The 24,499-nt window shown below is 39.6% G+C and overlaps 1 protein-coding gene across 1 annotated transcript in view; it reads right to left on the bottom strand.

The window, feature by feature from the left end:
- Window positions 1-20,099, bottom strand: part of LOC123818117 (cytochrome P450 3A12-like) — a 36,901-nt gene extending 16,802 nt beyond the window's left edge. The window contains 8 exon segments of the mRNA XM_045838054.1: window positions 4,851-4,999; window positions 6,633-6,721; window positions 6,989-7,102; window positions 12,890-12,989; window positions 14,506-14,558; window positions 16,465-16,539; window positions 16,541-16,559; window positions 19,934-20,099. Coding sequence (XP_045694010.1) covers window positions 4,851-4,999; window positions 6,633-6,721; window positions 6,989-7,102; window positions 12,890-12,989; window positions 14,506-14,558; window positions 16,465-16,539; window positions 16,541-16,559; window positions 19,934-20,004 — 670 coding nt within the window. The 5' untranslated portion in view covers window positions 20,005-20,099.
- Between the last annotated feature and the right edge of the window lie 4,400 nt (window positions 20,100-24,499).

Below are 24,499 nucleotides of genomic sequence, written 5' to 3'. Positions count from 1 at the left end.
AAGTCCACATATAAGGGCCATCGCTACAGCAGTGAGATCAGCAGCCCCTTCCTCGTCTTCTGGGTGACTAAAGGAACAGGATTACATTCCTGAATGGCTTTGCATTTTATCTATTGAATTAGACTGTTCTTGAATAAATGAGACCAGAGTCTGAGACTTTAATTAATCTCACTGTTCAAGAAGTAGTAGTCAGATGCACATGCATGGACACAGTAGAACACTAGACAACCAAATGTCAACAATTATTGTATCTGAGTGTTTAATTATAGATGAGTCTTATTTCTTCTTGTCATTAAAAAACTTCTGAAAAGTTTATAAGATAAGTGCATTGTATAATAATATAAATATTAACCAAAATATATGTATATTTAATATGTATATATTAAAACAAAAACCAAAACCAAGCAAACAACTAGAACAGGAACAGAATCAGAGAAATGGGCATCACATGGAGGGTTTTGAGAGGGGAAGGGGAGGGGAAGAATGGTGGGGAAAGGTACAGGGAATAAGAGGCATAATTGGTAGGCATAAAATAGACAGGGGGAGGTTAAGAATAGTATAGGAAACAGAGAATTCAAAGAACTTATATATACAACCCATGGACATGAACTAAGGGGGGAAATGCTAGAGGGTTGCAGGGTGCAGGGTGGAGGGGGGATAAAGAGGGAAAAATTGGTAAAACTATAATAGCATAATCAATAAAATATACTTAAAAAAGAAAAGCTTCACAGAAGGCAAAAAAGTGAAAAACTTATAGTCATTAAACTACAAAACATTGTTGCAATAAATTAAAGTAGATCTAAGTAAATGGGAAAACATCCATGTTCCTGGATCATAAATCTTCATATTATTACTATGGCAATACTCCCCAAGTTGATATACATATTTAATGCATTCTTTATCAGACTCCTAGCTTGTTTTTTTCATAGAAATTGACAAGCTAAATTTAAAATTTTTATAAATTGCATAGGATTCTTTTTTTCAGAATTAGCTAAATCTGAATAAAAGAATGGACTTGTAGAACTCACAATTCCCAATTAAAAAATTTACCACAAAGTTTTAACAATTGGGGCAATGTTGTGCTGGCATAAGGATAGATATGGAGATCAATAGAATATAATTTAAGAGACCAAAATAAACTCATGTTCCTAAGGTCAACTAAATTTTTAAGAAGTTAATTTTTAAATTACAGTTGAGATACTATATTATATTAGTTTTAGGTGATTGATATAGTGATCAGACACAATAAGTGTATATCTTATGAATGATCACCCTGATAAGCCTATTACCCATCTGATACTATACATACTTATTATAAAATTATTGACTATATTTTCTATACAATACTGTACATCCCCATGACTATTTTTTTTATAACTGGCAATTTATACTTCTTAATTTCTTTTACTTACACTCATCCCCCCAACCCCTTCCCATTTGGCAACCATCAACTAGTTTTCTGTATCTATGAGTTTGTTTCTATTTTGTTTGTTTTGTTTTTTTTAGAGTCTGCATAGAAGTTGAATCATATGGTGTTTGTCTTTCTCTGTCTGACTTATTTCACTTAGCATAATACCTCCTAAGTTCATTCACGTTGTCACAAATGTCAAGATTTCATTTTTTATGGCTGACCAATATTCCATTGTATATATGTACCATAACTTTTTTATTCATTTGTCTATTGATAGACACTTATGTTGCTTTTGTACCTTGGCTATTATAAATAATATTGTATGAACATAAGGTATGCATATATCTTTTTAAAAATTTTTAGTCAAATTTGTTTTCACCCCCTAGAACTTAAATCTCTTACCAGTAAGTGGTGCTTCTTGCTCACTAGGCCCAATGCCATCAATGTTATTAGTCAGTGTGATAGCTTATGGAAGGGAAGGCAATCAAATTATGACAAAGGCCTGGAAAATTGGTAACTCTTTGCAGTAGGAAAGCTTTACCAGATGAAAGTGAACTACCTTGGGTGGGCCCTTTTCTAGGGATGAAGAAAATAGCATTCACCAAACCAATAGCTGCATACCAAGTACCAGGGAATGTGTTAAATTATTCAAACAGTGAAACAGTATCTGATCAAGCAGCTGCAATTGGAGTTACCACCTAGTAAAGCTTAAATAATTCACTGTCATTCTTCAAGATATGTCTTCCTTTTGCATAGGACAAACAGATGACTTGAATGGGGATGTGATGAGATTCACTACCCCTGCATCTTTCATGTCCATGATGGTGGCACTAATCTCTTCAATCCCTCCAGAAATGCTGTCTTGTACTTTGTTTGTTTTATTTCTAATGGTAGTGGCAGTTCTGGTGGCTTCTACTTGCCATTTTCCATGGTAATAGTCTGTATTCCATAGATAAGGGTATAAATTTGGGGATTCTGCCAGCTGCTGAGTGTGTACCTAATCCAGTTATTCATTCCGGAACTGGGGGAATTACCACAAGATGCATATATCTTTTTGAATTAGTGTTTTGGATTTCTTTGGATAAATACCTGAAAGTAGAATTAATGGGTCATATGGTAGTTCAATTTTTTATTTTTTGAGGAACCTCCATACGGTTTTCCATAGTGGCTGCATTAATTTACAATCCCACCAACAGGGTATGAGGGTTCCTTTTTCTCCACATCTTCACCAGCACTTGTTGTTTGCTGATTTATTAATGATAGACATTCTGACAGGTATGAGGTAATATCACATTGTGGTTTTAATTAGCTTCTTCCTAATGATTAGTGATGTTGAGCATCTTTTCATATGTCCATGGCCATATGTATGTCCTCTCTGGAGATATGTATACCTATTTATGTTAAGGTCAACTGAATTTTGAGAAAGGTTCTAAGTCCAGTCAATGGGGAAAAATAGGCTTTTTAATAAATGGTGCTGGGACAACTGTATACCCATATGGAAGAGAATGAAGTTGGACTCTTACATTATACCATATACAAAAATAAAATTAAAAATGGATCAAAGAACTGAACCTAAAAGTTAAACCTCTATTCTCTTAGAAGAAGACATAAGGGTAACTATTTATGACATATTTGGCAATGAAACTTAGACATGATACCAAAAACACAGGCAATAAAAGAAAAAATACACAAATTGTAGAACATCAAAATAAAAAATTTGTGATTCAAGGGATTCTATCAAGAAAAATAAAAGACACCTGCAGAATGGCAGAAAAATTCTCAGCTCATATATCTAAAAAGGAATATTTTCCTAGAATATATAAAGAATTCTTACAACTCAACAACCTAACTATAAAGGGGCCAAGGATTTGAATAGGAATTTATCTAAAGAAGATACGAAGATGGCCAACAAACATATATGAAGTTGATCAACATCATTAATCATTAGGGAAATGCAAATCAAAACCTGACAATGAGATACAATGTCATACCCACTAGAATGGTCATATTCAAAAAGATAGAAAAATGTTAGCAAAGTGTTGGTGAGGATGTGGAGGAACTGGAGTCTTCATATGTTACTGGTGGGACTATAAAATGGTGTAGCTATTGTAGAATAAAGTTTAGCAGTTCCTTAGGAAGGTAAATACAAATTAATATAGGATTTAGCAATTCCACCCTAGAGTGGAAGACCTGAAACCAAAAGAAACCCCAAAGAATTGAAACCGGTAAGTAATAAAAAAAACCCAACCTTGTTCAGAATGTTTATAGCAGCATTATTCACAATAGCCAAAAGGTAGAGACAAGCCAAATGTCCCTCAGCTGATGAATGAATAAATCTAATACAGAATGTTCATACAATGGAATATTATTTGGCCATAACAAAATATAAAGTACTGATACATGCTACAACAATGATGAACCTTGAAAACATTATGTTAAATTTTAAAAAGCCAGATACAAAAACCCACATATGTGATTCTCTTTATATGAAGTGTCCAGCATAAGCAAATCTATAGAGATATAAAGTTGATCACAGATTGCTTTAGGCTGATGAGATTGAGATGTTACAGTCAAAAAGTATCATATATCTAAGTTGACAGAAATGTTCTAATAATTAATGTGATGGCTGCACATAACTTTGGAAGGCAGCTATATGTTCACCACTATACCACCAACGCCACAACTGCTGCACATAACTTTGAATTTATGAAAAACTTTTTTTTAGTTTCATTGAGTTGTAAATGACAAGTAGTACTATATAGGTGTACATCACAATGGTTTGTTGTACATATATTGCAGAATAATTACCATACTAAGTTCAGTTAACAAAAATCACCTCACATAGTTAAAAATTTGTTTTTCTTTCCATGTGATGAGAACTTTAAGAATCTACATTCTTGTTCATCTTAAAACTGAAAGTTTGTACCTTTTGACCACCTTCATCTAATTCCCCCACCCTCAACCTCTGCCTGTGATAATTACAAATCATTTCTTGTTTTTCTATGAGTATAAGTATCTTTTCTTAGATTCTATGTATAAGTGAGAGCCTATAGCATTTTTCTTTCTCTTGCTGATTTACTTCACCTAGCATAATGCCCTCAAGGTCCATCCATGTTGTCACAAATGGCAGGATTTCCTTCCTTTTTATGGCTGAATAGTGTTCTATCTATCTACCTATCTATCAATCTATCTTTCTATTTATCATCTATCTATCATACCTATCTATCTGTGTATGCCGTATTTTTATTCATTTATCTGTTGACAGATACTAGGTCATAAAATTGATAGAACTGTACATCTTTAAATGGATAAATGATACAATATATAAATTATATCTCCAAAAGCCTTTATAGAAAGAGGTGAGGAAAGAGAGACACGGAGAGGGAGAAGAGGACAGGAGAGGTGGAAGAAAGAAAAAGAAATACAATAGTCTACGTACATATGATGAGAATGAATGGATCGAGAAATCTAAATCTTAAGAGCTTCTGGGTTTTTTCCACAAAGGGATCTTGTGGGTTGTTGAGGGAATCGATGTTCACTCCAAATGATGTGCTAGTAATCACATCCATGCTGTAGGCCCCAAAGATGCTGAACAGAGAAACAAAGACATGAAAAATCAAAATCGGCAACTCTTTAAGCCTTATTCAACACATATGACAAGCAGGGCATGTAAATTCGTATACTCAGGAAAGACAGGTAAAGAGCCACACAACTGTCAAAACCATTAACTAGATCGTCTGAAAATCTATGCTCCTGACACACTCAATCATGAGGTATTTATCAGGTGTCAGTGATGCAGCTGGCCCTATGCTGGGGTTATGGGGACACCAAGGCAAGTTGAACCCACCTGTGAGCACAGGGAGATTAGTCAGCGGGATGGAGACCCGTAATCAGACAAACTACAGTAGTGTGTTTTGAGTCTGGACAATAGCAGTTGTTCTGTGTTTAAGCAGGACAAAGGGTAGATAATAAGCTCTACCTTGTGGAAGCACAAAAGGTGACATTGACCTAGGTCTTGCCCCATTGAAGTATCTGTACTCAGAGCTGATTCCTCTTCAGCACATTACGAAAGAGCAGCACCCTGGTCTGAGTTGCCAGGAATGTCATCCCTGCTTCTCTACACTCCTGCTAAATCCCCAGAAAGACCTGCTTTCCTCAGCTCCAGCATCTGAGGTTGCCTGAGAGCAGACTCATTTCTGTGAAATACAAGAACTAAGAATGTTCCTGGTTTAGAAGGCAGATGAATCTTAGATAATGTCTGTGAATTACTGTAAACTAGGTAGTAATCTCAGTTGCAGTTGTGCTTCAGATGGAATGTCTTTACTGGAACAAGTCAGTACAGTCTCTGGCATCTGATAAGAAGCTAATGCTTAGAAAATGTCCATTTTTTCCCATCCTACTGTGTAAGAAACTCAAGAGGCAGTTATTCATTTTTGTCTGCATGTTTTACTCCTTTTTCAATCTAGTTAACAATTTATATCTAGTTAAATTTTTTATATTAAATACCTTTTTAGATTGAAAAAGGATTGTTTCTGTTTTAAAAATAAAAAATAACTCCAAAACTGATTTGGGGAAATCCCATAAGTAAGTGAGCATACATACATCCCCGGTTATCCCAGATTAGTTCCAGTTTACATCAGTTGTTCCTGCCTAATTTTTTAAAAAATGTCTTACTTTAGACAATAAATAATATGGCCACCCTGCCCATAGTCTGTACAGGACCTTCTCTATTTTAGACTAAAGAAAGACGTGGTGGTAAGATTTAATATTTAGTATTTTGCTGGTGTCCTCATCAAAATCATGAAGGGGTTTAAGGTGTTCCAAATTCCACTTTGTAACTTCCCTGCCCCACCCACTGCCCACCAATATGTACAGTATCTTCCCCTGCCACTATTTCATACTGTCTACACTGGACCCTTTGGTATAATCATGTTTCTTCTTTCTGAACCATGTACCTTTGTCTTCCAGAACATCCATGGTGACAATCAAGCAGACACATTAATCCTGGTTCACATACACAAGAGAAGGCATTTCCCTCCTGGCTACCTGGCCTTTTTGGGTGAGCCACGCCTTCTTGGGTAGCTCGCTGTAGTTCTAACACCACACACCTACTTCTGTTTGGTCACAGAGCAACTCAGCAGTGGGAATTTTGGCTCTGTGGAAGGCAGCTGGAAGGTCTCAGGGAAAAGCTCAGAATCCCAGCATCTGGGCTCCTACTCACTTTTTCAAGTTGACAGGTTTGCCTTTCTCTGCTTCCTTCTTCAGGTTCTGTACCAACATATTTCCATACTCGTTAATGATGGGGAACATCTAGACACAAAAAATAACACCACTTGGAGTTAAACGTGAAGACCCAAGTCCTAGAAGGACCTTGCTTTCACAAGCATGAAGCAGTAAGGGATATTTTATAATGAATCTTATAATGTCATTTCTAGGACATAAAGATAAAAGACCATTTTTAGAAAGCTCAAATTCAGTAGGTTACCCTTAGAAAAAAACTATCTTATTTTCTACTTGTCCAAAATTTTCCAGATGCATTCTTTAACTTTCAAATTAAATGTCCTCTTACAGGCTTACCTCCTTGAGCTTTCCACTAGTGAAGGTTGGAGACAGCAATGTTCTTATTCTCTTCCAGTTTTCATCCTCAGCCAAAGAGATGGCACTTTTCATAAATCCCACTGGACCAACGGCCTGGAATTGAAATCAAAAGACATTTTCCTTTACATATGTTTTAGAGGTCTCTATGATTATAGAAAATTCATTAAATGGGCATCAATTATTCAACAAATATTTAGGGACTGTCTACTTAGTATCAGGCCTTATGCTAGATACTCAATAAATACTTATCCCAAATGTCTGGCATCCTGTGAAGGTGGAGGAGATATCAAGCCAACTGATGTGTTTTCCAATATTTATTCCAATAGATTTTTCAAGGCAAATGACCCATGTGTTTGGGAAACTGCTATTCCAAGGGAACAGATAGGAATAAGACCTAGTACCTCCTGCAGGGCTGTGCAGGATAGAAAGGGATCCTTGACTGATATCCGAACAGCCTTGGTAAACTGTATGTTGCCTCAGACCATTTCTTTACTTGTATCTTTAGCATGAACAACTTGAAAAAAGATGTCTTAACATGGTGATTAAAAAATGTAGTTAATACTGAAAATATTAGGAATCTATTTGCTATTACTTAAAAAAGATACAATTACAGGGAAATCCTTTTCTTTTACATTTTCCCACCAGGGATAGAAGGAAAAAGAAAGAGGTCATTCTATTTCTCAGTTTGGGACTGGCCTACCAAGCCAACCTGCTTGAGACTTTCTTCTCACTTTTAACACTGTATTTTGTTTAAAAAAAATCTCCAGTACATATTCATGATAAAAACTTACCAACTAGGAATAGAGTGAAACTTTCTCAACTTGATAAAGAGCATAAACAAAAAATGTACAACTAACATCGCATTTAATAATGAAAACCTGGAGTAACATCAGCAAGATGGCAGAGTTAGAGACTCCAATGTCTGTTGCCCAACAAAGAACAATTAGACATCTAACCACAAACAAAAATAGGTCTAGGAGAGTTCAGTAGTTAACTCAAGAATCTTTCCATGTCGTGCTCTGGAGAAGACCCAACAGACTTTGCTGCTGGGGAAACCAATAGCCAGCACAGCCACTGTGAACACCCTGCCAATGTTGGTGCTGATAGCTCCACAGGTTTTCACATTTGCTGATTATAGCAGCCTGAGTCCTGCCTTACCACCCTTCACACACACTAGAGCTGCCCCAGGTTGTGCTACCATCCCAAGTCATGGGATCCACTCCTGCAGCCAGCCCTGGTGTATGTGGCTGTGCATGTGTATAATACCTGCAGTTGTTCAGAGACCTGATGTTAGCTCTGACTCCTGTCAGTGGACTAAACCACGTTTGCCCACAGCTAACCCTTGCAGCTACACACCTGCTCATTGCCTGCCTCAACTCCAGTCACTGCAGTGCATGTGCCTGCAGCCTGTTCATGCCACATGTCAATGCACACTAATGGCCCAAACACTCTAAGCAAATTCTATGCCCACAGTTGGCCCTGGTTCCTGCCACTGGTCCTGGCCCTTACCATTGAGCATACGCCTGCAGTTAGTCCCCACTAATGAGTGTCTCATACCAGCAACTTTGGCCACTATTTCTGCTTGACTGAGTTTTTGGCCAGTGGCCCTGTTGATGCTGTTGAAGGCCCTAACAGCCCTTGCAGCTATGGTGGAACCTCAATAGTTCATGCTGCCCAGGATCATGCAGTTGATGATGTTGTGAATTCCAACTGCCTGAGCCAACCATACTCTCCTGTTCTGGAGTCACATTAGTACTGAGGGCCAAAGAACACTCTAGTATGTCCCAAGCCACAAGTAAAATTCTTTCCTTATTTAAATTATTTCATAAAGATTGGAAGAATTGATGACTTCTTCAAATACACAGACACTAATGAAGGCCACCAGTTCATGAAGAATCAAGGAAACAAATCCTTCCATTTGCAATAACACACATGAACCTGGAGAACAAAATTCTAAGTGAATTACATCAGGCAGAGAGGGACATATACTGCGTGATCTCATTTGTACATGGAATTAAAAAAAAGTCAGCACAAGTGAAACAGGACAGAATGATGGCTATAAGAACCTGGGAGTGTGGAAGAAAGATACTGATCAAAGGCTACAAACTCAGTTATAAGATAAGTAAGTTCTGGAGAGCTAATGTACAACATGGTGACTTTAATTGATAATATTGTATTGTATACTTGAAATTCGCTGAGACAATAGATGTTAAGTGTTCTTACCATACACTGATGGATATGTTAATTCATTTGTGGTAATCATTTTACAAAGTATGCATATATCAAAATATCGCATTGCATACCTTAAGTATATACATTTTATTTGTTGTGAATAAATATATCAACTAAAAGTGACAAAAACCTGAATACTTTTCCCTAAGATTAGGAACCAAAATGTTCACTCACACCACTATTATATAACATCATACTGGAAGTTCTAGGTAATGCAGGAAGACAAAAAGAAGTAAAAGGCATACTGGAATGAAAAGGAAAAAATAAAGCATCTCTGTTTTCAGGTGACATAATTGTCAATGTGAAACATCCTAAGGAATATTGAAAGAAAACTCTAGAACTAATAAATGAGCCCAGTAAGGTTGTAGAATACATGATCAACAAACAAAATTCAACCACATTTTTATGGAATAAGAATGAGTATTTGAAAATACAATACCATTTATTATCACTCCAAAGAAAATAAAATACTTTAAGTAAAAATTTAACAAAATGTGTATAGGATTTCTATGCTGAGAACTACAAAATATTGGTGAAAGGAACAGAAGGAAGCCTAATAAATGTGGAGATATACTGTGCTTTTGGATTGAAAGACTTGACCTTGTAACGATTATAGATTTTCTCCAAATTGATCTATATGATTGTTTTCAATTCTTATCAAAATCTCAACATTTTTTTGTAACATAGGTAAGCTTATTCTAAATTTGTATGGAGAGGTAAAAGATATAGAATAGCTAAAACAATTCTGAAAAAAGTGGAAGGAGTCATTCTAGATGTTAAGAATGACCACGTAGCTAAGGTAATCAAGTTTGTGTGGTACTGCTGGAGGACAGATACACAGATCAGTGAACAGAAGAGAATGAGAAATACCTGCACACGTTTAGACCCAATTAATTTTTGAAATAGTTCAAAAGCTGTTTGAGGAGGAAGGATAGCCTTTTCACAAATGGTGCTGCAGCAAATAAGTTTGCAGACATCCATTCAGGAAATAAAGAACCTTGACCTACATTTCACACCTCATACAAATATCGGAACAAAATGGATTATAGATTTAAGTGTAAAACATAAACCTATATAACATTTAGGGAAATAGAAGGAAATCTTTTGTTCTAATGAAGAGTTTTCAGAATTGGGACTAAAGGCACAACCTGAAGATGGAGGCATAGGTAAACATGGCTGGCCTCCTCACACAACCACATCAAAATTACAACTAAATTACAGACCAATGATTTCTCAGAACCCTCAGAATTCAAGTTGAATGGAAATACAAAAACTGTGAGACTAAAGAAACCACATCAATCCAGAAGGGTAGGAAACACAGACACCTGGAATGAGTGAGTCCCACACCCACGTGTGGTGGATAAGAATTCAAGGGGGATATCTTGGGAGCAAAGGGTCCCAGCCCCACAGTAGACCCCCCAGCCCAGGGTACAAGTGCCAGGAAGATAAGCCCCCATAACTTCTGGCTGTAAAAATCAGTGGGATTGGAGTCAGTAAAAAACAAACAAACAAACAAACAAACAAACAAACAAACACTACCGGACTCCCTGGCAGTTGTATTTAAAGGGCCCCTGCTGAACTTACACAGATGCACTTCCTCTGAGCTCTAGAACCACTGGGGTAACAGCTTGAAATGCAACAGTAGCATATGGAGAGGAACTGAAGTGTCAGGGAGAGAGCTGGGGGACAGCTCTCTACCAGATAGAAAGGCAGGGTAAGGCCATTGTGCATTTTCTGAGCCCTCCCCTTACAGAGCCACAGCTTCAGCAGATGAGAAACATACATGAGGCTCTATCAACTTGGCTTACACTGTTTGCCCTGCCTTGGCATTTACCTGAGGCTCCACCCCACCCAACTTATGGGCCAGACCCCAGCCCCCTACCTCTGGCTAAGTGGCCCAGGCCCAGCACTGGCAGCTGCCAGCTTTGGATCACAGTTTGGCTTTGCCTGGGAACCTTCAAGCCCAGCACAAGTAGCAGCCAGCTGCAGATTACTTTGTAGCTCACATGTGGCCCCAGGTGGAACACAGGTAGGGGCTGATCCTGCCCTGCACCACCCTGGAAACCCGAGAGCCTGCACACTCAGTAGACAGCTACAGACAACCTTGGGCACCACCACCCTGTCCCTGCACAGCTAATCTTCTACAGAGGGCAGAGGTTGGTGGTCAGTGGTCACAGCCAGTCCTTGCAGCTGACTGGCCTGGGTACATTCCTACCAGTGACCTGCCAACAGCAATCAAGGCTCAACTACAAGGGGAGGGTGTACTCAGCCCACATGAATGGCATGCCTCAAGTACCCAGCTTGGGTGATAGGGGAGTCAGGGCCACTGGACCTACAGCCCATGCTACCAAGACAGGGAGTTGTAGAAGCTCTTCCTAATACACAGAAACAAACATAGGGAGGCTGCCAAATGAGGAGACAAAGAGACGTGTCCCAAGTGAAAGAACAGGCCAAATCACCAGAAAAAGAACTAAACAAAGTGGAGATGACCAATCTATCGGATGCAGAATTCAAAACACTAGTTGAAAGGACGCTAAAAGAACTCAGTGAGTATTTCAACAGTTAAAAAAGAGCCAGGCAGAAATGAAGTATATACTAATGGAAATCAACAATTTACAGGGAATCATCAGTAGAGTGGTTGAAGCTAAGAATTAAAATGATGATATGAAACACAAGGAAACAAAAAAACAGCCAAGCAGAACAAGAAGAAGAAAAAAGAATCCGAAAAAATGAGTGTAAGCAGCCTCTGGGACCACTTAAAGCAAACCAACATTCGCATCTTAGGGGTGCCAGAAGGAGAAGATAAAGAGCAGGGAACTGGAAATCTAAAAACAATGGAAGTGAAAAACAAATGAAAGAAATCTTCCCTAATTTGGTGAAGGAAATAGACATGCAAGTCCAGGAAGCACAGCGTCCCTAACAAGATGGATGCAAACAAGTCTACAGCAAGACACATCATAATTAAAATGCCAAAAGTTAAAGATAAAGAGAGAATCTTAAAAGCAACAAGAGAAAAGCAATAGCTATTTACAGAGGAGTTCCCGTAAGGCTGTCAGCTGATTTCTCAAAAGAAATTTTGCAGGCAACAAGGGATTGGAAAGGGATAGGCAAGGAATATTCAAAGTCATGAAAAGCTGGACCTCCAGCCAAGATTGCCTTTAATAAAATGTTTTTTAAAAAGGTACAACTTATTAAAAGTGGATAAATTGGCTTCATCAATAGTAAAAATATATTTGCTCTGCTAAAGACCCTGATAAAAGGAAAAGACAAGCTATACATTATAAACATAAAAGAATAAAAAGAGGGAGACTTACGGTGATGGAACAATTCTGTATACTGATTGTGATAATAGTTACACAAATATACATATATGATAAATTTTTATAAGCAACACACACAAATGAGTGCACATAAAACTGATGAAATCTAAATAAGCTCTGTAAATATAGTGTCAATGTCAATTTCCTGCTTTGATATTGTACTGTAGTTATACCAGTAAAAGATATTACTGGCTGGGGAAACAAAATAAAAGGTATGGGACATTCTTGGACTTTTGTTTGTAACTTCCAATTAATCTGTTATTATTTCAATATTTAAAATTAAAAATTAAATAAATAAAAATTAATGTAAACAAAAATGGGCACCTACCCGCCGGTTTGTGAAGACAGAATAGCATTCCTTCACGAGCACCGCTTTGATCAGGTCTGGGTCAGTGATACCCAACACAGGCTGTCGGCCGTCATAGAACCTGTGTCGGGAAAGCAGAGCTCATTCAGTTTAACAAGGCGGCTTCTGCAGCTGGAGCCACGTCTGGAAGTCCAGACTTTCATTCTGATGTGACATAACCCATACTCCTGTGATCATCATTGGAAATAGCATGAGAACATTTAAACCTAGGTCATGTACCTCAGTGTTTCGTATACCATTCTTATCATTTTTTGTATGCTTAAAATATTTCATATCAAAAAGGAAGTTAAGTTAGTAAATAGATAAAGGCAAGTAAATGATCTGAGAACATAAAAATAATGAGGAAAGCCTACCCACTCAGTCACTTAAAAGAACACTTTTGGTAGTGGAAAAATACAATAAAAATAAAAAAGGATATAATAAAAAAACATAAAAATAAAAAAAACATAAAAAATGCAAATGACAGAATATTAGATGAAAAATGTAGACATACTGATCACAAATATGTAAAAATGAGTCTGCAAATAAAAAAGACTTGGAATGCTCAAAAAGATATAGCAGAAATATGATTTCTATGCTCTTTTTCTAAAATTTGATTACTAGTTTACAATTGCTTAAAGGAAATATTTTAATTGCTAAAGAGAAGCCCTTGGTAGAATCCAGTTTAGAGATATTTAAAACAAACAACGAAGAGAATAAAAAACACAGAGGAGCATGTATAATTCATTTACAAATATTTTCCTTTCATTACTTATATTTATTCTACATGTGGGTCATAACTGGCCCCAGGCTCCAAGCAGGTTACATCTGCCAGCAGCAGGACAAGCCCTCTCCTGCTGTGCCCACCACCCCTCCAGCAGCTCCTAACAGCAACAGCCCCTGCGACTGCCTGAGGCCACTTTACAAAATCCTCAAGTCCATCAGCCCACCAGGGAGCAGTGTGGTTTAGAAATATCCCACATCTCTTCCAAGTTAGTAGAGCAGAGTACATATAGCAATACTTGTATAAACCAAACCTCTATTGAGAAGGGTTGCATTAATTTGTTTTAAAAACCCAAACTTTGTTATTTATAGAGAAATTTTAAAAAGCTGAGTAGATACGGTTTCCCTTTCTGTTTGCCTATAGCCACAGCCTTTTTCCAATGATATAACAAGTCCAAATTTAAAATGAAGGATTTGGGCTTTTAATTAATAGTCAATCATGTGGGAAGGAGTTGTAATAGGCATTTATGAGCCTATATTAGAAGGGTCTGAAATAATGCATTTCACCCAATGAAAGAACACCTAAGGAAGGAAAATTGGAGAAGTGGGGCATGAGGAGACTGGACAGAAGGTGATGACAGGAGTCCCTATGCCATCGAAGTCTGGAGAGTAATGACAACCTGCAACTCCCCAGATGAATTCAGAATGCAGACCTGGACACCTGGTGACATCTGGGATCCCTGGTAGGACAAGCCTCCAAAACCTTTACCATAGATGCTTCATCCCGAGAGGCTCTGGGCTGAGACTGTCCTCCACACCATGGGGCCCTCATCCTAACAGCAAGTATATCCACCGGGAGTTTCCCCAGTACTCACCCCCACATTCTTCCATACTTCTTAAAACATTTCTGGTCAAATTCCACAAAACCCTGCAAGGAGAAATAAAATCAGATTATTAATCTGAATGTACTGACTTCTACCTTTCACTGGGACCAAAATGACTCGAATCCCATGAACTCAGATGGACTGCATTTCTGTGTTTCACTGGCTGATAGAAGGAAGCTCTTATTCAGCGGTTTCTTAGGGAACAGAGAGGAAATAGAGGAGATATTTGCAGTGGAGAATTTAAAATTACTCTTGAATTTTCTCCAAGTAGTGTTGATACTCGATTTACCTTTGTGTTTGATACTAAGTAACTCCTGTCTTTCAGAAGGGTTTTGTTGTGCATGTATTGTCTCTAAAACCCCATAACCCCAGGAATTATTACCTCCACAGACTCCAGGACTGAAGCTGAGGGAGAGTAAGAGTGGCCTGCACACTCTTTGATCTCCTGGTTAAGCATCTTTTCATTTCTCTCACCTGACCTTTCTGACTTCTAGCAGAATGAGGAAGTTTATCACCAGTGACCTCTTGTGGTCTAATAGATTTACATAAGCCTGAGGCATGTGTGTTGAGTGAGAAAGTAAGTGAGTGAATGAATGAGAAAGTACTTGCTTTCTAGTTTTCTAGATCAACATGGAGAAGATGGAGAAATGCTAGCACAGCATGAGGACACAACAAATTAAAATGCTTTCTTTGAGTATTAAATTCTGTAATTAAAAAAGAACATGTCTTCCTATTGCTAAGTTTCAGTTATGATATTGGATACTTTATACAAAAGAAGTTCAAGAAATGTGGGTCCTGGGGTGTATCTGTAAGGAATTGACTGGGAATAGTAGAAAGAAAAATATCGCCTTATCAGAGGCAAAAACTATGGGAAGTTCTAGACTAAGAGAGGCAGTGAGACCACAGCTGAGAGAATTAGAATCTGAGAAACGAGCCTTTCCCTTGCAGGAAAGAAAATCTGAGGCACAGAGCAGCCTGCACACAGGCTCTGCCTGCTGGCCTAAGGAATGAGAGCTCTTGCTTTCTGTCCAAGGGTCGGGCCCCGAGCAAAGCATCAGGACTGAATCAATCACAAAGGTCTTACCGAAATTCATAGGCCATGTGTCACTGTGTTCATCCCATTCAGATAAACTAAAACATTTTAATAACTTTGTCAAATCATCTTCTTTCTAATGACTTTCTATAAGTAACTGGGCTTTTGTTTAAAAAAAAAAACCCACACAACTCCTTTAGAGGGTGAAGAAACAAACACCATTTTATATCAGTTATACCCACTCCCCCTCAGACTCAGTCATAAGCTACCTTCTTTGGTGGCAGAGAAGTAAAGCAGAAAGCTCTTGTTCCATCTTTCAAGTCCCACAAAGATGTCATGAGAACCAAAGGGTGAGTTAGAACCATGAAAATATCAGCAGGGATTTAGCCATTCTTGAGAGAATTCAAGGATTTATGTGCAAATTACCCAATGGTGAATACTTGGGCTGCCTCATACACTGAAGTTTCACAGCTGTCCAGGAGGAAGAAGGAAAAAAAGGCTACCCAGAGCATATTCCATGAACAGGAAAGTCTGACTCTAGCATAGTCAATTTCATGAGGCACTACCAGGCACCCCCTTCATGCTTTTCTCCTAATACTCAGTACGATTATGTCTTCCCGGGAGCCTGCACCTGGCAGAAGGAAAATTCTCCTCTGGATGCACAAGTGTTGCAATATTAAGTGATGTTCTGAATCAGCCAGAGGGATCTGCTGCACAACCAAGGCAAAACCTGAGGCTCCAAACAGCTGGTGTAGAGCCCTGGGTAAACCTGGTGCTGTGCTGGGTGGCACCTAAGATGCCCTTTCTGGAAAGTGTGAAACCTGAGAACTTTCCCTTGAGGACAGCCCTTTTGCTATGGAACTCAGCTGTGATTTGTAACCATGAGAAGCAAAACAGGAAGTTCAAACAACACTCACCCTACGATAGCCCAGAACAGTTCCCACAAAGGGAAGGGGTGTCGGCCCAGGAATTCCCAGCTTCTTAAAAAATTCCATGTGTGTGGGTCCCATATCTTTAAAGTGAAGGAGAAAACCATGTTATGGGGTTAATGGAACAGGTGCAGAGCTGGACCAGTCAAGCTAGGGAATGAACATGTAGGCAATCAATAGTAACAACAATTCCAACAGCAAAACTACATTAACTTGTCACCTCCTTTCCCACTTCCACTGTGAGATGCACAAAAGCTAATGATGATTATAAAAAAAGCAGCTGAAGTTTCACAGACCCAATATGAGTGAGTACTAGTTAAATGTTCCCAAATGTGAGTGCCCCTGAGAGGTTCAGGTTGGAATATTTCTAAAAAATTCAGTCATTTCTTTAGTAAACTGACTCTTCAATGACGTTGAGATTGTATTCTATGTACACACACAAAATAAATTCTGCTCCAATGATGAGATTTGCTTAACTGTACTCACTCAATAGCAGAGAGTTACTGTGAGCCTATCGAGACAGTGTTCTTACAGTTTGCTCAGTGACTTTTAAGCTTTACTTCCCTCTATGCCATGACTCTGTTTTAAGATTTGGCTTTTTCTTAAATACTCATGTATCACCATAGGAAGGCCTTATAATAGCTACAGTGATCTTACCCACAGAATGAAAACTGTGTTCAAAGCTTCCACTGGTCTTGTAGAAACGTGAGTGCCTGTGAGCTACACCCAAGTCTCTGTTGTGAGGCAATGTGATGGACTTGAGCTCTAGAGAAGGGTGATGGACCCATGTGCTTCCTGAATGAAATGGTATAAAGGTACCAATGAGTAAAGATGCATTTCCAGGCCATTCTTCCCCTCGAGGTATCTGGTCTTCCAGCCTGTGATCCTCACCTGCTAAGCCCAGTGCCAGGCTCTCTCATTTTCTCAAGGAGGACAGTCAGAAAGCAGTTTGTTTACTGCTTCTGTGTGTCAACTATCTCAAAGTCCCAGTAAGGCTGCTGCTTCCCACGGTAAGCCTGCTTGTGACTCATCTTTCCTGTGTTATGTGTGGTGTTTCACAGCTGGGGGTTCTGAATCCTTGCAAGCCTTCCCACTCCAGCATCACTGAGAGATGGAAGACTGGAAGGCAAGGAGAGGCTGAAGAAAGAGGCTGCTGACAACCATTTTAAGGGTGAAGTTGCTGGGCCTACAAGACTCACCCCACAGAGGCAAATTAGAAAAGTATGGCTGACAAGGAGGCTCTGTATAACAACTGTTCTGCATGCTCTACCAGCACGTTCCGCTAAAAGGGGCCTGCCAGACTTCTGCACCTTCCTGTTTATTGCAAAAAAAAAAAATGTGCTAAACAACATAAAATATGTTTCAGAAAGCTGAATTACAACTTTGTCTCTTCTTCTTTGGAGGTTGGCCTTTAAGAAAGTATAGGTTTCTAACATTCTGTGCAATATTAATGATCTTATAATAAGTGATGAAAAAAAAGTAAAATAATGCATAAAAGGACTCATGCCCAAGGATGGCAGAGGCACCTGAGCCAGGCCCACGTGGGTGTGTGCATCCTTCCTCCAGAAACCTGGTGAAGTTGTGTGCATTGACTGTCAAGACCCTTGGATAGTCCCACCCCAGTTCTTCCTTTCCCATGACAACCATGGCAAATCAATTAAAACCATTTCTGCTTCTGAACTTCATCATGTTCCATGAACTCTCAAGTGAGGCCAAGCACTTGAGTGAATGTGTCAGCAATGTTGATCCTCCCAGGGACCTGGTCTGGTATCTAAACTCACATGCTCCATAGCAAGGCAGAGGATGACCTGGGTGAATTCCATGGCTTTTTTCCAGCTTCCCCCTTTTTGGTAGAGTAATGCTGCTTTTGGTAAAGCCAGTCATTTCTGTTGCATTTACATTGCATGGCTATAAGAGGGCATGGTCTGTCTACAGCAACTGACTCACAGCTGTACCAGTGTCTCCTAAGGCACCAAATTTCTTTATCGAGTGGTGACAGCATCTAGTGACAGGCCCACTGCCACACAGACCACATGGTGTGACTTAGATGGGTCCCTATCCCCAGGTTCAAGCAGAAGAGATGCCTACCCTGCTGCCCAGTGAGGTCAGGGTTTCTGAAAAAAATATCCTTCTACTTCTTCCAGAAGACCTGTCTTACCACCACTGCCTCACAATCTTGCTTACTCACCTGCACTGTGAGATTAAAATAACCAGTTAGACAAGTATATTTAAATACACACACACACACACACACATATATATATATATATATATATATACAATCTATGTCATGCATGTATGTGTTTGTACATTCTACTTGGGTGAGGTTACTTACACAGCTTTGTAGCCACAAATCCTGGACCAACAGCCTCTTTTATTCTACAGAAAGAACATGCTAGAAATAGTCTTATCTCAGTAAAAAAAACTAATATTGAATAGAATGAAGTTAAACACTATCAATTAATTCTAAAATGTCATCAGACAGAAAATATGTTTCCATGATACCCAGTATTTATAACATTTCTTTCGAAGAATTAAAATAATATTTATATTTTCTATATTCAAGTCATCATGACTCCTACTCTTCATGAAAGGGAAATTTAGATACAAGTCGCACAGGACGTGGAGGGGGCCCTTCCTACCCACATGTCCAAAATACCTCCTGTCCCAACCTGCTCTGTGATGCCAAGAATCTCACTCTTGAAAGGAATTCCTCTGATAGATGATCTGGTTTATCCTTTTCTACTGCAACTTACTGGAAAAAATATTTAAGTACAAATTGGCTTGTGGGTTTTTGCCTTTACAGGCTATTAGCAGATTTCATGTCAGGAGGAAAATAAATTTCTTTAATGATGCTAACTCCCTGCAAAGACTAAGAGATGAAGGTGAAATAAAAGAATACAATGTCAAGATTTCTGCAAGATTCTTCTGCTCTAGTCTCATGAAGGGGAATACTTCAATAGTTCTGCCTACTATAGGGTGATGGAACTGAGTCTTAGGAGGAGAGTGTCAGGGAAGAGACACTGAATAAAGGGAAGAGCTAGTGTGAAGAGAAGGGGGCAGTGTCCAGCCCCCCATTCACAGCCCACACTCAATCCACTGAGCTACACCAGCCAGGGCCCAGAAGCCCATTATTTTTAATCTACCTCTGCTGAATTCTGGTTAATTAGTCTAGGTCTAGCCAGCCTGGCAGTCATTCAGAAAATTACCCTAGGAGTAAATAATGTCACCAAAGCATGTGGGCTACAGAAATTGGGAGGTGGAGGCAGATGGGATATTACTTCTCAAAAGATCAGGGTCAGATCAATAATGACCCATTTGGTGTTTGTATCCTTCCAAATTTAAGCAACTTTCCCTTTATTGACTATTGGATCTTTAAAACAGAAGGAAAAGGGGGGCCTGGGGAGCTCCCCAAGTCCAAGATTACAGAGAACATGAACCTGGACAGTTTACTCACAAGTAGATGAGCACCAGGCTGGTAGCCAGGAGAACCCAGGTTTCTGTGGAAAAGCTTGGGATCAGGTCCATGGCCACTTTCCTCCTGAGATTCTGTCCTCTGAGTTTTCCTTGCAGCAGTGTGTGCTCTTCTTAGCAGGCCTGGGTGTGAGGAATTTCCCTTCCCACCCAGTGGATATTCAATGAGACTGGATGTTTATATAGTAGGAGAGAGGGTGTGGCTGGAGCCGCAGCCAGTAGAAAGATCATCTGTGCTCAAACTGCAGGTGACCTTTGACCTTAACATTTGGCAAAGCATCGTGGAAACTCCCACTTTGAGCACCCTTGAGTTCATATTCTCTGAGTAATCAATGAACAACTCACTCCATTTTATCAGCATGCCCAACGGTTACAGGAACTCAGGTGAAGCACTGGCCTTAAATCTCTAACCTGCCCTTGACTCCATAGCTGCCTGCAGTAAAAAAGACTGGAAATCCTTCAAACAAGCTAAGTCTCAAGATCTTTACCCATACAGTTTCCTCTACCACGAAAAGTCCCTGTGCCCTAGAAGACTCCTACTCATCCTTCAAAACTCAACTCAGACAGAACCCCTTCTTTTGGAGACTTTCCTAATGAACTTCCTTGAGCAGATATCACTGCTTCTTCCTCTGGGACACTTAAAAAATATTTTAAAATTAATTATTGAGGAAAATGGCAGCAAGGTAGGTGGGAGTGGAGCCCACTTCCCCCTGCACATGGGTGAAACAGCTAGCTGATCTATGGAGGAACACAGCAAACAGCCAACAGTACCCCAGCATATATTAAGATAGGAGACCAAAAATTATAGAAGACATTGAAAAACCAGGTGGTAAGGAGAGTGCTTCAGGACAAGAAGGTACCTGGGACCAGCACAGGGACCAGGGTGGATGTAGCCCCCAGCCCACCACCCACCTGTTCTGCCACAGGGTTCTTGGGAGAGGCTGGGTCGATGGCTCCCTCCCCTGCCAAACAAGTTTTGAGCAGCACTGGGAGAGACCTGGTTGCTTGAAGTCACAGAGAGGGGAATAAGGACTAAGTGGCAAACACACAGGGGCTGTGAGAACTCACTGAGTCTGTGGACACTGGCTGGGGAGAGTTGAGAGTTGGGCTGTGATGGGCCCTGACTGGGATAGTCCCATCTGGTTGGAGAACTGGGCTATGTGAGAGGCCAGGCCTTTGTGTGGAGCGCCAGGCTTGAAATTTCTCAAAAAGAAAAAGTGAAAAAAGAGGCACTTGGCAGCTGTTTAGGGAATTCTCCTGCAGCAGCCACTCCTGCCTTCTCCCCACACAGCCATGTAGTGCTTGCTCCAGAGGTTTTGCAGAAGGCCCTGTTCACACTCCCATAGCCCTGGGAAGAGTGCGCACCCAAACCTGAGGGACCTGAGGGACCAGAGGGACCGGAGGCAGCTAGGCCAAGTGCACATGCCTGCAACCCAGGGAGAGTGCGCTCTGTGGATGGCCCCAAGCCCACACCAGAAGCCCAGGGGAGAGTTTGTACCTGAACCAATGGGACCAGAGGCTGCTGGGGAACTGGGCTGGAGGCTGACTGACTGCCAATTAGGAAGGGAGAAAAATGAAATCGATCTCCCCTCAGCCTGCTGCAGCCAGGAAGAACAGCAAAACTGGCTTGGCCAGTTTCAAGACAGCAGGAGGCTTTTTTTAAGAGTAATTTTATTTATTTATTTTTATTTTTTAATCTTTTAACACCTTCTTCTGCTCTTTCCTTCTTTCTTGTTTTATTCCTTCTTCCCTTCTTTCCCTTTTTATCTCTTCTTCCTTTCTTCTTCTTCTTCTTCTTTTTTTTTATAATTCCCACAAGTAAGACAAAAAAACTTGGAATTGTCAAAAGACTAGAGTTGTACCCAAAGAAGGGGCATCCCAACAGCTGAGACAGTGAGGCAAATTTCACTTTGCTACTACAGAGAACTTGCAAGTTAGTGCCTATTTGTATTATTATTTTTGAATTATTCTTACATCTTTTATTTTATTAGTATTTTTGTATTCTTCTTTCTGATTAGCCTTCTTCACTTGGCTGGTTAAATTGCATTGTTTGACTGGTTTCCCTTGGTTCTCTCTTTCATAGCATATTGTTAATTTACTGTCTTTCACTTCACTTGTGTTCCATCAGCACACTGCTCTAGGTCCTATACTTCCTATTTTGGTGATCCAGATCATATAGATTCTGTCATATGATTGTTGCTCCATTATTATTGTAAATAATAGCTGTTCCATACAGCTGTAAATACTATACAGCACCCTTCTCAGATGTTAGCCCACTTCATGGTTTCCTGAACTCTATTACTGTTGTGGTTAATTCTATTTTCTCACACACTACACCTATTTTCTATCCTTTACTCTCACTTTACCTCATAATGTGACCTCCCAAAAGCTCACTGTTTTCTAGATCCAACTCACAATCCTTCCCAACCCCCACCCACAACAAGAGACTCATCTTCTTTCCACCCTTTCTAAAAAATGGCTAGTTGGGTGAAATATCATGGTTAACACTATACATAGTCAAAGGATCTCCTATCTCTTCTCTACAGGCTGGTACTGTAAATATCATAGAATACACTCTTTCTGTGTTAAACCATTTTGTCTTCCCTCTCAAACTGACCACAGAAAAAGAGTAGGTGGAAGCTGTGAACACCAGGATACCTGCTGGGAGAGGAAATCCACCAATAAAGGAACTATCAACAAATAACAACAGAAGAAGGTGAAGAAGGGAATGAAAGCCACATTAAGTCAACCCAGGACCTATCTGGAAATACAACTAAATAGCAGAGAAATTACCCAGAACAAGCAACTGAACAAGAGCACAAGAGAATCCGCAAAACCTTGTACACACAGAAGGACCAGCTTCAACACAACCTGCCCACACCTGCACAACAGTATACAAGAGGTGGTGGATAGAGTGACCCTCACCAAGAGTTGGTGGGAAGGACCCACCAAAGAAAGACCCACCAGCAGTCAAAACCCAAAGACATACACAGAGTCAACATAAGCGACAGTCCAAGACCAGTGAGCTTGGGAGATCAAGGAGATGGCACCACTGAATCTCACCAGTGTTCTACCATAGAAGTTCACACCATAAACCCAGGAAATGAGAACAGATAAATTTAAGAAGTAGAGGCTAACAAGGAGAGTCTTACAAGCAATGGGAAGACAAAGAAACAATTCTCAAATGAAAGGAAAGGAGAAAGCCTCAGAAAGAATGCTGAATGAAATAGAAGCAACTCAACTATCAGATACTGAGTTCAAAGCAGTGGTTATCAGAAAGCTCAATGAGCTCACAGAGAATTACCAAAAACTACAGGGAAAGTACAATGAACTCACTGCAAACTATATCAACATGAAAAGGGAAATAGAAACTATCAAAAAGGGCCAAAATAAAATGAAGAAAACATTTTCTGAACTAAAGAACACAGTAGAAGGAATCAAATGCAGGCTCGATGAAGCAGAGGATTCAGTGAGCTGGAGGACAAGGCAGAAAAACACCCAGAATGAGCAAAAAAAGGAAAAGAGGCTCAGAAAGAATGAAGAATGAAGAGGGATTAAGAGAAATGAAGGACAACATGAAATGTAATAACATCCGTATAATAGGGATACCAGAAGGAGAAGAAGAAGAAGAATAAGGGATAGAAAATCTGTTTGAAAAAGTAATGATGGAAATCTTCCCTAATTTGATGAGATAAAAAGTCACACAAATCCAGGAAACACAGAGAATCCCAATCAAGAGGAACCCAAAGGGGCCCACCTCAAGACACATCATAATTAAAACGGCAAAATTCCAAGATAAAGAGAGAATCTTAAAGACAGCAAGGGAAGAACAGGAAGTAACATACAAGGGAGACCCGATAAGACTAGCAGCTGACTTCTCAATGGAAATGTTCCAAGCCAGAAGGGAATGGCAAGAAATATTCCAAGCAACGAAAACCAGAGGCCTGCAGCCAAGACTACTTTATCCAGCAAGGCTCTCAATGAAAATGGAAGGCCAAATAATAAGCTTCCTGGACAAAGGAAGCCTCAAAGAATATACCTCCTCCAAACCAACTCTTCAGGAGAGGCCAAAGGGTTTGCTTTAAGAACAGGAAGAAAAACAGTGAAAGAGAGAGTAACAGGTACGAAAAATGGCAATGAATATGTACCTATCAATAATAACATTAAATGTAAGTGGATTAAATGCCCCAATCAAAAGACCCAGAATAGCAGAACGGATAAGAAAATATGACCCACACATATGCTGACTACAGGAGACCCACCTCAGAACAAAAGACCTACACACACTGAAAGTGAAGGGCTGGAAACAAATTTTCCAAGCAAATGGACAGGGAAAAAAAGCCAGGATAGCAATATTAATATCAGACAAAATAGACTTCCAAAAAAGAGCCATAAAGAGAGGCCCAGAAGGTCACTTCATAATACTCAAGGGAAGAATCCACCAAGAAGAAATAAATATAGTAAATATATATGCGCCCAACATAGGAGCACCCAAATACATAAAGAAAATCTTGGAGGACTTCAAGAAAGATATTGACAGCAACATAAT

This window comes from Phyllostomus hastatus, unplaced genomic scaffold (genome assembly GCF_019186645.2).
Source record: "Phyllostomus hastatus isolate PE091 unplaced genomic scaffold, TTU_PhHast_1.1 phas_contig_254, whole genome shotgun sequence".
Classification (NCBI taxonomy): Eukaryota; Metazoa; Chordata; class Mammalia; order Chiroptera; family Phyllostomidae; genus Phyllostomus; species Phyllostomus hastatus.
This window is presented reverse-complemented; position numbering and strand designations above follow the sequence as displayed.